This window comes from Schistocerca americana, chromosome 2 (assembly GCF_021461395.2).
Source record: "Schistocerca americana isolate TAMUIC-IGC-003095 chromosome 2, iqSchAmer2.1, whole genome shotgun sequence".
In the NCBI taxonomy this organism is placed as follows: domain Eukaryota; kingdom Metazoa; phylum Arthropoda; class Insecta; order Orthoptera; family Acrididae; genus Schistocerca; species Schistocerca americana.
In genome coordinates, this window is record NC_060120.1 from 196217033 (window position 1) to 196232803 (window position 15771).

General features: G+C 39.6%; 1 protein-coding gene across 4 annotated transcripts in view; it reads left to right on the top strand.

The window, feature by feature from the left end:
- The window catches only part of LOC124596006 (esterase E4-like), a 113681-nt gene that overhangs the window by 22185 nt on the left and 75725 nt on the right, over positions 1 to 15771 (top strand). For all 4 annotated transcript variants that reach the window (XM_047134958.1, XM_047134957.1, XM_047134956.1 and 1 more), the window contains 2 exons: positions 9941 to 10126; positions 14680 to 14864. In XM_047134958.1, the coding sequence (XP_046990914.1) occupies positions 9941 to 10126; positions 14680 to 14864 (371 nt within the window). The remainder of the gene's footprint in view (positions 1 to 9940; positions 10127 to 14679; positions 14865 to 15771) is intronic.

The window sequence follows — 15771 nt, forward strand, 5'->3', positions numbered from 1 at the left end:
TTGCTGCAGCAATTGCAGTCATCTACTTGGATCAGCAACATGTCTATCACTGTATGAAGACAACAGGCTGTTTGTGCATGTCTATTTGACAAAGGCTCATATAAACTGAATGGCCATAGAAGTTTAACTCTTGTGTCAACTGAGCACAGTACACTTTCCAAATGCTATTCTTGTGAGCAAATGAGGTCACAAGGTCTGCCTTATTAGATTCCTCATATGATGTGGCATTAGCTGAAAGCTCCGTGTTATTGGTTTCCATCCACTCAATAATAGAGCCCTTCCTCTGTGATAGCTGCATACATTTTCTGATACACAAGAATTTTTTTCGTTTCTGCCATCCAAGCTTCTGGAATGATTTGCATCACTCCAAAATTCATTAGTGTCTTATTTCCCACAAGAACTTGTCTCTTTTTCCAGCTACTCTGTTATTTTCTGTCAGCACAGGTTTTGGTTGAACTTTCTGTATCTGAAGCACAATTTCCGATTACTGCGCCAAAGCATTATTTCACTCATATCAGATGATTCCCTATGTAAACTTGTCCAATGGAAACTTCTGTAACTTGCCAAACCGTTTTTTGATGACAAAAGACATTAAGTTTCTGTATATTCCCAGGAAATTCATTTCACTCTACTTTCAGTAATACCGAAATATTCAGAAGTTCTATTTGCTGGGTGTGGTACAGAGCTGCTTTCATCCTTCTCTTTTTCAGCCCTAAAGTAAGCATGTACAATGATCACATTGGACTTCTCACAAGTCCACCAATGACACATGGTTTCACACAGGGCAGTTAATTATATCATGAGGATTGTCTCACAAAAATACATAACAATGAAAGCCAGCACAACTGTTTCACATACGACACCAAGCTATTATGTAAACACTGTAGCAATGTTTATATGAAATAGAGAGTGGAGAAAGGAAGGCAATAGGGATGTGACTTCCAATTGCTCAAGGCATTGTGGTAATGCAATGGTATAAATTGAAAACTTGTTCTGTATCAGGACTCGAACCCAGATTTACCACTTCTTATGAGTGGTTGCATTAACTGTTTAGGCCATATGGATATGGTCCCTGACTGACTCAAATTTTCAACTTATTGAATGCTGCATTGCAGCATCCATTGTGTATTTACCCCCTAACTACATATTATTCATTGCCATAGGAGTACGGACAATATTAGTACATCTGCACTGAAACAAATGTCAAGAAGCCATCATGCTATTACAAAAATTTATGCAGGGTGTTTAGAAATTCCTGTTATAAACTTGTAGAGTGCAGTAAGTACATTATATTTTGAATAATAACCCATGTGTAGAAATGTACCATTTCCATGTGACAGCCATTTGACAGCATGTTTGCTGGTATAGGAGACAGCTTAGTCATGGTGGGGTGGGTTAGGTCAGATCAGCTGATGCCATGTGAAGTACATCCTACCTCTCTCACCTGCTTCAAGCCTTATTCATATGTCTGTACATGTTAGAACAGTATGGTTGAATACACATTTGCAAAATACAGACACGATCCATCCAATGGCGAAGCTCACAGTAATGGAAGAGCTGCTCATTGTCTTTATCAAGGTTGTTCTCCACTATGTCTGTTGCATACCTTTTTAGCCACAATTACGCAATGGCTTCGAGAAAGGGTACCTTCACTGTCAGCTGGCATGACTGTGATGCTCTAAAGAAATGTTGCTCACCCAAACTTGAAGAGGCTGTACTGCATCACATTGAAGAGAGGTCTTCAATGAGTGCATGAGCAATTTCTTTGGCTATTACTGAGTGGAATTGTAAAACAAGTGATGTACTGGGTCACACCTAATCAATTACTTGTATGAGTGATTGTATTACCAGCATGTTTTAAAATTTGTTGTAGCATGGAAACGGCACATTTCTAACATAGGTTCCAAGTCAAAATATTATCTACTCGCTCCTCTCTACAAGTCCTAGAAGTGTATAATGGGTATTTCTGAACACCCTGTATATTTGAGTGATGTTTGTTCTGTCACATATGTCCAACAAAACAGACACCATTCGTGATGATGTGGCTGGTTGATACAGTTACCTGAAATATGGAATGCATCATCCCTCTTCCATTAGCCCCCTACTCACAAATTATTCATTCTCATAGGAATTGGGACAATACTAGTGCAGCCACAGTGAAAAAATGTCAAGGCACCGTAGTGTTATCATGTCCAGATGGCCAAAGTGATTAAGGCAACTGCTCAGGAGAAGCAGTGGATCTCGGTTCGATTCCTGGTCTAGCACAAATTTTTGACTTTCACTGCTACATTAACACAGTGCCCTAGGTGGCTGGAAGTCATGAATTCCCACCCATGTTTTCCCTTTCTTTCCCCATTCTCTAGTTAATATAAATGTATGCACCAGCCACATCATCACAAGTGACGTCTGTTCTCTTGGACATGTGTGACAGAATAGGCACCACTCAAATATGTACATTACTGCAACAATGAACAATGAAATTAAAATTCTGTTCAAATGTCCAGCAATGTAGCATATATGAGCATGTGGCACACAAAAAGATGCAACAGCAAATAAATTAAACATATGATATTAGCACTTTATGTAGATTCATGTGCAGAAAAACATAACAGCTGTGAAAGGCAGTTACATAGCTCACATTTACAATTTTAATCTAGTTCATACATATCACCACTAGGCAAATTGCACCTTAAAATTATTAATGTAACTACAGTCTGACTTCTGTGAATCTTCAGAGTTGACAGTCATCAAAAAATGCTTGAATAAGCACATTTTCTCTTAAATATAAACCTGTATCTTGCCCCCTTTTCAACTACAAAGTAATACTTATACATCAAATAAAAGTAGACATCTCCACAGTTCTGGCAACATACAACTTATCAATGTTTGTTAACCAGGATATAAGCTCAAAATCAGGGGTCAATCTTTATGAACTGGATAATAGTGAGATCTCAGATTCAACTGATACTCTTTTTATCAGCTAGGTAGAGCAACTTTGCTTAACCATGCCAATGGTTTCTGACTTCCCCTAATAATAAGACATGAGAAACAAAGAATTATACCAAAGCACATGTTCAGTTCAAGAAAATGCTAAGGTACAATGAGACAGAAAGGCTGTCAAGTACTTATCTTTGAGAGGTCAAATTCCAAGTATGTACTGTCAATGGAAACACTAACTGTAAAAAACTTTCCTACCTTGCATAACACTCTGTTCCTTCCTCAGGAAAGAAAGGGTGATAATTGTTATAATTTTTTCACTGAATACAGAAGTACCAAGTTAATTTTTTCAATAGTAACCCGTAATTACACAGCCATTTTAACAAGATGGCTGTAGCTAAAATATACAGGACTTTCTTTTGGCCACTACATTGACATGGCAGTTTTGAAAGGTCTCTTTATAAAAGGCTGATAGAAAAGAGAGAGAGGGGGGGGGGGGGGGGGTAGTTCCAATGAAGAGCAATGCACTTCAGCATGGGTTCATTTGATTGACACAGGATTGTTACAGAGATGCTCAGCAAACTCCAGTGACAGAAGTTATAAGAGAAGCATTTTGCATGATGGAGAAGGGTATTATTAAAATTTTGAGGGAGTCCTCTTGAGGAAGAGTTGGACAACATATTTCTTCCTCCCACATACATCTTGTGAAATGACCACAATGAGAAAATTTGAAAAATTAAAGCTATATAGAGGCTTACCCACAATCATTTTTCCCGCACACCATTTGCAAGTGGAACAGAGAACAGGTGATCAGTTAGTGGTACCAGGAGTACCTTCTGTCACACACCATTAGGAGGCTTGCAGAGTATGATGTAGATGTAGATGTAGATGAAAAGAGCAGACATCAAATAGAAACAAGTCACTCATATGATAATGAGGAATACCAGGTGAAATATAAACTAATGGCACAAGGGAGTGCAACCATGACATTTAAAGGAAATATTGATCGTTAAATAAATAAGGTGTTAGGGATTTCAGCCTAGGTATATAAACAAAGATGATGTGACTTACCAAACAAAAGCGCTGGCACGTCGATAGACACACAAACAGACACATACATACACACAAAATTCAAGCTTTCGCAACAAACTGTTGCCTCATCAGGAAAGACGTATCTCTGCCTACGTAGATCAACACCTTCAACCCATTACGTGCAGTCTCCCATCCTTGATCAAAGAGACCAACCACTTTCTCGAATGCCTGGAATCCTTACCCAATCCGTTACCCCCAGAAACCATCCTTGTAACCATTGATGCCACTTCCTTATACACAAATATCCCGCACATCCAGGGCCTCGCTGCGATGGAGCACTTCCTTTCAAGCCGATCACCTGCCACCCTACCTAAAACCTCTTTCCTCATTACCTTAGCCAGCTTCATCCTGACCCACAACTTCTTCACTTTTGAAGGCCAGACATACCAACAATTAAAGGGAACAGCCATGGGTACCAGGATGGCCCCTTCGTACGCCAACCTATTCATGGGTCGCTTAGAGGAAGCCTTCTTGGTTACCCAGGCCTGCCAACCCAAAGTTTGGTACAGATTTATTGATGACATCTTCATGATCTGGACTCACAGTGAAGAAGAACTCCAGAATTTCCTCTCCAACCTCAACTCCTTTGGTTCCATCAGATTCACCTGGTCATACTCCAAATCCCATGCCACTTTCCTTGACGTTGACCTCCACCTGTCCAATGGCCAGCTTCACACGTCCGTCCACATCAAACCCACCAACAAGCAACAGTACCTCCATTACGACAGCTGCCACCCATTCCACATCAAACAGTCCCTTCCCTACAGCCTAGGTCTTCGTGGCAAACGAATCTGCTCCAGCCCGGAATCCCTGAAGCATTACACCAACAACCTGACAACAGCTTTCGCATCCCGCAACTACCCTCCCGACCTGGTACAGAAGCAAATAACCAGAGCCACTTCCTCATCCTCTCAAACCCAGAACCTCCCACAGAAGAACCACAAAAGTGCCCCACTTGTGACAGGATACTTTCCGGGACTGGATCAGATTCTGAATGTGGCTCTCCAGCAGGGATACGACTTCCTCAAATCCTGCCCTGAAATGAGATCCATCCTTCATGAAATCCTCCCCACTCCACCAAGAGTGTCTTTCCGCCATCCGCCTAACCTTCGTAACCTCTTAGTTCATCCATATGAAATCCCCAAACCACCTTCCCTACCCTCTGGCTCTTACCCTTGTAACCACCCCCGGTGTAAAACCTGTCCCATGCACCCTCCCACCACCACCTACTCCAGTCCTGTAACCCGGAAGGTGTACACGATCAAAGGCAGAGCCACGTGTGAAAGCACCCATGTGATCTACCAACTGACCTGCCTACACTGTGATGCATTCTATGTGGGAATGACCAGCAACAAACTGTCCATTCGCATGAATTGACACAGGCAGACAGTGTTTGTTGGTAATGAGGATCACCCTGTGGCTAAACATGCCTTGGTGCACTGCCAGCACATCTTGGCACAGTGTTACACCGTCCGGGTTATCTGGATACTTCCCACCAACACCAACCTATCCGAACTCCGGAGATGGGAACTTGCTCTTCAATATATCCTCTCTTCCCGTTATCCACCAGGCCTCAATCTCCGCTAATTTCAAGTTGCCGCCACTCATACCTCACCTGTCATTCAACAACATCTTTGCCCCTGCACTTCTGCCTCGACTGACATCTCTGCCCAAACTCTTTGTCTTTAAATATGTCTGCTTGTGTCTGTATATGTGTGGATGGATATGTGTGTATGTGCGAGTGTATACCCGTCCTTTTTTCCCCCTAAGGTAAGTCTTTCCGCTCCCAGGATTGGAATGACTCCTTACCCTCTCCCTTAAAACCCACATCCTTTCGTCTTTCCCTCTCCTTCCTTCTTTCCTGATGAGGCAACAGTTTGTTGCGAAAGCTTGAATTTTGTGTGTATGTTTGTTTGTGTGTCTGTCGACCTGCCAGCACTTTCATTTGGTAAGTCACATCATCTTTGTTTTTAGAACTTAGGGGGAAAAAAGGACGGGTATACACTCGCACACACACACATATCCATCCACACATATACAGACACAAGCAGACACACACACATATATATATATATATATATATATATATATATATATATATATATATGTATACTAATTTATTTTAGTTTAATATTAATATCGTAGAGGGAGACCAAGAGATGAATACACTAAGCAGATTCAGAAGGATGTAGGTTGCAGTAGGTACTGGGAGATGAAGAAGCTTGCACAGGATAGAGTAGCATGGAGAGCTGCATCAAACCAGTCTCAGAACTGAAGACCACAACAACAACAACAACTTTAATATTCACTTAAAGAATATAAACACTTGTCAATCAAGAAATATTTCAGTTTCACTTTGAATAAGTTCCCTTTGTGGCACCTTATAGAGCTCGGTAATCTGTTGTACCATATTTGACCACTAATGCATGGACTATGGTCTGTTGTTTTTAATTTTGTTCTTTGTCTGTAGTAGCAGTCTTTATTTCTTGTATTATAGGCATGCATATCAGAGCACTTTGTTGCTTTGTTTTGATGTGTAACAAAAAATATAATTAATTTGTAAAGATACAGTGAGTAGACTGTGAGGTATTTATGATGAACAAAGATTTCCCTGCATGAATCTCTATACCCTAATCCATGGATAATTCTGATTGCTCTTTCTGTGGGGTTAATATTCTGTTCATATGTATGTCGGCAGCACAACCCCATATCTCTATCCCGTAATTAATCTGTGCAAAAATGGTTCCATAATAAATTGTTTTTAATGTCTGATGTGGGACTACTTTTGATAACTGGCTGATTAGATGTAATGAACTGCTGATTTTATTGCATAAAAATTTGATATGGTTTACCCATCTTATATTTTTATCTAGGTGAATACCTAGAAATCTGCAGCCTTCTGTGTCCACTACTTCAATTCCACCTATGTCACTGATAGAGGTTTGGTGTGAGTTTGTAAGTTTAAATGGCAATAACTGAGATTTACTGATATTAGCTTTCAAACCTTGATCTTGGAAATAAGTAGTTATTTGACGTAGGCCCTCAGTTGCTACCAACGTTAACTCATCATTTTGTTCACCAAGAAATAACAGTGAGGTATCGTCTGCATAGGTTACCAATTGGGAGTTGAAAGGTTGCTCTATATCATTTATGTACACTAGGAAAAGGAAAGGGCCCAAAATTGAGCCCTGGGGTACACCTTGCGTGACTGTCTCATATTTGGACTGGAAATTAATGATCTGATTATTGATTTTGTAAGTCAGTTTTGTACACTGCTTGCGGTTAAATAAGTATGTAGCCAGCAATTGCATGGATGCAGCATTTACATTGTGTGACTCAAGTTTACTTAAAAGTAACTCATGGTTTACCGAGTCAAAGGCTTTAGTGAGGTCTAGAAATATGCCAGCTGTTTGCATTCCTTGACCAAGGGCACCATACATTTTGTGAAGAAATTCCGTAATTGCTGTGATAGTACTATGATCCTTTCGGAATCCATGTCTGTTAGGAACTTATTTTTCAAGAAATAGTCACTAAGTTGTGTCAGCAGCACAACTTCAAATACTTTGCTGAAGACAGGTATTAATGATATGGGCCTGAAATTTGAAACCTCTTCCTTGGATCCTTTTTTATGCACTGGTTTAACTGTGCTCCATTTCAACACATTTGGAAATGTATGTTCTCTAATACTGCAGTTTACCAGGTGGGTGATTATTTTAACTAATTCCTTATTACATTTTTTAATCACGATACTACTCAAACCATCCCATCCAGATGAGTACTTATTCTTTAGGTTATTTATTATCCTACCTATTTCTTTTTCACTTACTTGTTTGAATTCAAAAGGTGGTTCTTCAAAGGGGCAGAGCTTTACCTCACTACTCACAATTGTGTTATTAACTGGACTAACAGCTGCAGATATAAAGTATTTATTGAAAACATTGCAGACTTTATTAGGATCTTTAATTGTGTTTCCTTCATGTCTTATATTTACAATTTCAGTTTCTGGCTTCGGTGTGGCTTTGCGAAATTGATTTACAATTCTCCATGAGGTCTTGGCTATATTGTCTGACTGAGCTATTTCACTGCTGTATATCTGTTTTCTTAGATTTGAAAGCTCTTTCTTAAAGATTTTCTTGGCTTCATTGTGCTTGGCCTTAAAAACCTGCAGGTTTGTTGACTTGTGTAACACATCCAGGTCCTGGATGTTTTGCCTGAGTTTTATCATATTTGCTGGAAGTATCAGTCTGTTGGTTTTTGCACTTTGGTTATGGGTGAACACTCTTTGTATTTTTTTTAACAGGGCAGCATCTGTTAAAGTGTCTTAGCATAGTGTCATAGAATTTGGCCCTTTTTTTTCAGATCCTTCAATCTGGTGAACCAGATCCCAGTCCTCTATAGCTAATTTATTTCTTAGGGCAAGGATGTTACCCTCTTTTAGAATTCTTTTATTTGCGGTAACTTTTGTCATTTTTGGGATGCTTGTGTTTACATACTCTACAAGCTGGCATTTGTGGTCAGAGTAGTGAAAATCCATATTTCAGCACCTAACACTGTCTTTAATATGTTTACATAGTATAACGTAATCAATTCTGCTAGATGTGGACTTTGTTACCCTGGTATCACTATTTACTACATTTACGAGATTATATGAGTTAAGAGTATCTATTAACCTCATATTACACAAACTGGAAGATTTTGCCACAATATTCAGATCACCAAGTATAGTTAGGTCACTGGGACCACAACATCCCACTACTCTACTAAATATGTCTATGAAGCTAACTACATCAGCCTTTGGTGGATGATAAATCCCAATAACTTTATGTTTTCTCATAACCTCTCTACACTCTTTGGTGTGGACTTCGATGCCTGTCACTTCAATCAAGCCTTCTTTGTTGTACTGGTCTAGATAGTTTAATTTCTTGTACTCAAGATTCTCACTAATGTAAACTGCCACACCACCACCCTTATGTTGCAGTCTACAATAACTATTTGCTAAGGAGTAGCCCTCTAGTTTACAGTAAATAATTTCATCAGATTTTAATCCATGCTCAGTTAGCACTACTATATGAGGTGACTGTTCATTTACAAAAACCTGTAATATATTAAGCTTATTTCTAAGGTACTGTACGTTTAGGTGCATGAGCCTTAGTGGTATTTTTAACTGGTCACTCTGATTATCTTCCTTTAAAATGCACTGAGTTGGTTCACTGGTCTTACATTCTGCCACAACCCACATTTACATAGTTATTTGCTGCTCAACCACAACCAGATTCTTATTCTGGAGTGAAAGCTCTATATTAACACTCAAGTGAAGATAAACTTCTCAAAAGATAAGGCAAAGGGGTTGATTATACATTGCTTTGACATAGATTAAGTGCTATTTTACAGTTGTGATCACCAAATTGTTTAATGTCTCCTCTGCAGTTTTATAAACAGTATAACATATTACTGTTTACCATTCAGATGGATATGTTAAAGTAACTATTGGTAACTCATTTTGTGCTTTTAAGCACATGATGGCACCTTACTTAACCATCATGCATTTTGCTCAATATCCATTTGCTATGCTATCTCTTTTACACATTGACTACAACAGTGTAACAGAGATAAACACATTCTTTGTCCTAAAATTATTCCAAGGGTGTGGCCAGCAGAACATATTACTACCTAAGTAATTCCATCATACATAGTTGATTGATAGTTTCATTATAAAAATGTTTTCCTTTTCTGCGCACTGATCATCCTATGACAGACAAAGATACAGAATACCTTATTTGCCTTCCTTAAGGTAATATGCCTATTTATATTTACGGTTTGTAATTATACAAAATATTCCAATCATAATGTGTAAAATGAAATGAAAACATCATTGATTATAGAAATATATACTAACAATAATCAATTATAGGGTTCCTAAGCACTGGAGACTCAGTTCTTCCTGGTAACAATGGATTTAAGGATCAGGTGATGGCTCTCAGGTGGGTCCAGCAGAATATTGCTTCTTTTGGAGGTGACCCAGATAATGTAGCACTCAGTGGCTATAGTGCTGGCTCCACCAGTGTATATCTGCACATGCTGTCTCCAATGTCTAAAGGTGTGTACCAACTGTCATAATACACATTTTGTGAGCTTGTGGCTTGTTAAGTACAGATAGTGAAATTAATGAAATATTTTAGAAAATAGAGCATAAGTACTGCTAAACATAAATGTGAAGCTGGAAACGAAAGTTGAATTTTAGCTATTAAAAAATACAGGAAATTCATGTAGTAGCAATAATAATATGCCAGTCTTAAGACATGTCCTAACATCCTGTTCCTTCTTGTTGTCAGTTATGACATATGAGTCATTCTTTGCTGATTCTGTGGAGAACAGCTACACAGGAAATATTATGAAATAGTCATGGATGTTGAAGTGTAAGGGGTGTTCAAAAAGAAAAAAGCTGGAGCCTGGAATATGCAAACAGGTGACAGGAGGGTAATATCGTAGCGCGTGTAACAAGGTGTGGTTCCGACCAGAGTGTGGAAGTTCACAGCCCGTCACTAGAGGACATGCGTGCACGTGACGTGACTACACAGAGCTAGCAGAAGCATGCATCAATCATCCAACACTGCCAGTTGCATTGCAAACAGTGACATGGAGGCCTCAAAATAAGAGCACAGAGGTGTTGTTTGTTTTCTATCAGTGGAAGGAATAAGAGGAACGGACATTCATCGATGAAGGTCACAAGTATATGGCAAACACTGCATGTCCCTTGCAAGGGTCAAGGTGTGGCACAAGCACTTCAGGGAAGAACAGGTGTTGTTAGCCGACAATGCACGGTCGTGGCACTCCTGCAGAAATCAAATGGGAGGTTCTTGGCCATACTCCATACAATCCGGACCTCTCTCCCTGTGATTACGCCATTTTTGATCCCCCTAAAAGGCTCTGAGTGGCAAACAATTCACCTCGGATGACTAAGTCCAGCTGTACATGTGGAACTGGTTCACATTGCAGCCCCGGGAATTTTATGAGACAGCCACTCAGCCTTGTGTCACAGTGGGACAAGTGACTCAACAGCCAGGGTCAGTACTATTAACATATAGGTACTGCTTTCTGTAATTATACCTCCAGATCATTCCTTTTTGAATGCCCCTTATAGTTCCTGAATTCTCACTCTAAAGCGAACAAAGAAATGTAGTACCATGATTCCTGGATATCAGTAGACACTTGTATGTAATTAATGTAACTGGAAATGTAAAATAAAGTATTTTTATACTATTGGGCACAGCCTTGAGGTTTTGTGTGCCCAAACTACCATAAACAAATACTAATTTCAGTACAAGTAGCACAACTAATTTAGAGCTTCATGATGTGTAAAATAGTTCACTTATATGATTCATAAGAAACACTTTGAAAAAAGCCCAAGGCATAGAAGAAGCTTAGGAAGGAATTTATTAAGAATGGTTGGGGAGCTGACTCTGGGTGAGTGGGCTGCATTTACCAGTCTGTGTCTTTGCATATCAATTGTCATTTTACCTTTAGTTTTGTGCTGGTGAATATCTTCTCTTACATGAAATTCTGTTATATTCATTTGCCCATTTCTGTGTCATTATCATTTCTCCTACACCATCTCTGCCACAATGGACTCCTGCTCCATCTTTCTGAGCCAGTTCAGAAAAGTGTTCCTTTCCCTCTTTTCCTGGCTAAAACCATTCCCACATCCTGTTTCTTAAGTGCTGTCTAAGCCATGGAATTCAACCCAATGGTCTAAACATAAAAATTCCTTTCTTTAGACCACCACCCCTCCTAACACAATGACCTTCACCTCTTCAGTTTTTTGCCAGTCCCTAGGCCTCACAAAGCTGGTACTGAAAAAGCACATCTCCATGCCACACAATCCAGAACCGTCTCTGGTCCCACCTCAAGATGCTGCTACTGAACAATCCATGCTACCTACAGGGTTATTACAAATGATTGAAGCGATTTCATAAATTCACTGTAGCTCCATTCATTGACATATGGTCACGACACACTACAGATACATAGAAAAACTCATAAAGTTTTGTTCGGCTGAAGCCGCACTTCAGGTTTCTGCCGCCAGGCCAGGAAGTGGGAGAATACAAGGTCTACCTGTCAGGAGTCAAAGCAGGAATAGCACAATGGGGTGTAGGGCTTTACATGGCCTCCACGCTCTCCCGACTTAACCCCATGTGATTTCTTTCTGTGGGGTTATGTGAAAGATTCAGTATTTAAACCTCCTCTACCAAGAAACGTGCCAGAACTGCGAGCTCGCATCAACGATGCTTTCGAACTCATTGATGGGGACATGCTGCGCCGAATGTGGGAGGAACTTGATTATCGTCTTGATGTCTGCCGAATCACTAAAGGGGCACATATCGAACGTTTGTGAATGCCTAAAAAAACTTTTTGAGTTTTTGTATGTGTGTGCAAAGCATTGTGAAAATATCTCAAATAATAAAGTTATTGTAGAGCTGTGAAATCGCTTCAGTCATTTGTAGTAACCCTGTACATCACATCTCTGAAATTCACATAACATTGTTGTCAAACTTTCCACCAAAACCCTTAGCTTCATAGAAGTTTCAGTCCTATCCAAAGGCCTCACCTTTAACACTGTAGTGAAATTTAACCATTTTGACTTGTCAAAGAACTACTCTCCTTCTACCAACCCCTATAATGGAAACACTTTTTTGCTACCAATTCCTCCAACCAAAGCCAAACTAATCCCAACACTGAGCCATGTGACTCCCAGGTCATACCACCATCCAACCATGATCATCCTCCCTCCCACCTAAATGCCTCCTTGTCACCTTAATGGAATTTCTTACCTCCAACTTGGCCTCTCCATCCTTCCCCAGGTCCCTTCCTAGAACATCAACCTTTCAGCAGAAGAAAGGACAACCATACACAGCCTCAAAACAAATTGTTACCTAATCATCCTATCTGCAGACACAGGTTCTACCACTGTTGTGAGGAATTACAGTAACTACCTTTTGGAAGACCTGTGCCACTTATCCAACTCCTCTGCCTATAAATTTTGTCAGAGTGATCCCAGCTGAGATGTCCAACATGAACTCCAATCTCTGCTTAAAGTCTTAGGCCCTTCCCAGAACCGTTTCCCTGAATCAATTGCCTTTCTCACCCCTTTGACACCCCACACACCCACCTTCTACGTGCTCCACAAAATTCGCAAACCCAAAAATCCTGGATGCCCCATTGTAGCTGGTTATTGTGCCCCCAATGAAAGAATTTTGGCCCTCATTGATCAATGCCCACTGGATGGAAAAATACATAAAATAAGGGAAAGCCAAACGCTTACCTACAGAGAACTGGTGTGTGGCACACAGAAACACATAATAAAAAACAGTTAACATTAGCTTTTGAGTGAGACTCATTGCTGCTGTGAGCATGGTTGTTTGGGTGTCTGTGAGTATGTGAATATATGAACTCTTACTAAATAAATAAAACCAAATAATAGAAAATGAGCAAGAGCTCAAAAGGTAATGTTAACTGTTTTCTGTTACATGTTTTTGTGTGTCATGCACTAATGCTCTTTGGGTAAGTGGCTGCATTTCCCTTATTTTACGTAAAAAATAAGCAGAAACATGAATAAAGTTGAGCTTATGTTTGTAGTCACTTTAATTATATTCTAATTATGGCTACTGCAACAAACTGTAAATCATTCATGCACTTACACTTATTTACTATGCATTTCTGCAAAAAACAATTTTGTGTTGAGAAATAAGTCAGGTGTTCAGAATGGAATTTTCACTCTGCAGCAGAGTGTGCACTGATAAGACACTTTGTGGCACTTTAAAATTGTATGTCAGACTGAAACTTGAACTTGGGCCTTTTGCTGTTTGTGAGCAAGTGCTCCACCAACTGAGCTCCCCGAGCATGACTCAGACACGTCCTCACAGCTTTATATCCAATGGTATACCATCCCGTACCTGCCAAATTTCACGGAAGTTTTCTTGCAAAACTTGCAAGCCTAGCACTTGTGGAAGAACGTATATTGCAGAGACGTGACTTAACCACAGCCAGGAACTTTCATATCAGTGTACATTTCACTGCAGAGTGAAAATTTCATTGTGGAAACATCCTTCCAGGCTGTGGCTAAGCCATGTCTCCACAATATCCTTTCTTCCCGGAGTTCTAATTGTGCAGTTTTCACAGGAGAGTTTCTGTGAAGTTTGGAAGCTAGGAGATGAAATACTGAGAGACGTGAAGCCATTAGGATGGGTTGTGAGTCATACCAGGATAGCTCAGTTGGTAGAGCACTTTCCCACAAATGGCAAAGATCTGAAGTTTGAATCCTGGTCTGACACACAGGTTTAATCTGTCAGGAAGTTCCAAATCTTTGCATCCTACTGACAACAAATTGTCTCAGGTTTTTCACAGTTTTAATCACCTGTCAAATTAATACAAAAATGTTATTTTAAATTCAAAATGTGGTAAAAATATGAGAAGAGGAGCATATTTGCAACAAGAGATAATATTTCATAATTCACCCTCTGTCTCCTTTTACTAGTTTTGATAATTTGCAAGGAGGTACTCTTTTTCTAGATAATCTCTTGTTTCAAATATTGTTTTAAAATACTGAAACAGTATTTATTGTACATAATTACGACCAAAGTCATTATTTTGTAGGCTTGTTTCATAAAGGAATTGCAATGAGTGCAGGTTTTCAATCAAGTGCTGTAAAGGAACCATTGCAGCAAGCAAAGAAGCAAGCTAGAATTCTAAACTGCCCTGACACAACATCAGAGAAGATTGTTGAATGTTTGAAAGGAAAGGATGCCCTAGAAATTGCAGAAACACAGCCACAGTTTTTTGTAAGTATTTTGTTGTTACTAACAATATAAAAGAGCTAAAGCAAAAGCTGGTAATGTAACTTTCTTGAAGTAGTACAGATAATTCAGGGGGTAAAGGTATAACACCAAATAGGGAAAGCACAGAATTGGGAGGGGAAGATAAAATGTAGGATGAGGGGAAACTATGGAGAAGAGGGTGTGAGAGCAGGACGAGTGAAATTATAACCAAGGAGCAGGGGTGGAGTTGTGTGTGGGGTACTGGCTAGCAAACATTGAGGTCAGGAGGGTTGCAAGAACAAATGATGTGTAGCAAGGACAACTCCTTGTAGGTAAGAAATCCATGATAAGTTGAAGCATTGAGTCACTCCACAAGGTGTGCTCGTATGGTAGGACACCGCCTGTGAGAGGTAGGAACTGAGTGGTTAGAATTTCAGTCAACATTGTTTTAACTTTACACATAAAATTAGCACTTGTACCTTCTTTGGTGTGGGAGAGATATGGGAAGAATTGGAGAGTGATAAAAAAGATAGGGCAAGGGGTATGGGGTAGCTCAGAGAGAACTCAGCTCAATAGATCAAAATGGATTTGAGTCACACATAATGTGTATACAAGAAAAAATACTGTCTACAACACTGTTATTTGAAGAACTTTAAAGCACTAAAACTCAGCTGCTTGAATATTTTGAATAACAGTAATTTTCGATAAAATAACATCACCAGAAACTGAGTAATGTTAATACTCATTTCCAATCTTGCTAGACTAATCTCAATCATTTTCAGTGGCATCATTAAAAATATTCATACTGTGTGAAATTCACTAAAAATATGACAGCAGTGGGTCTTGCCAACAGACTGTATCTCAGGCATGAAAGTAACTTCAGAATGGGGGGGACATAATGTGAAGTGCCACAAGGGTTAATACAGGGCCA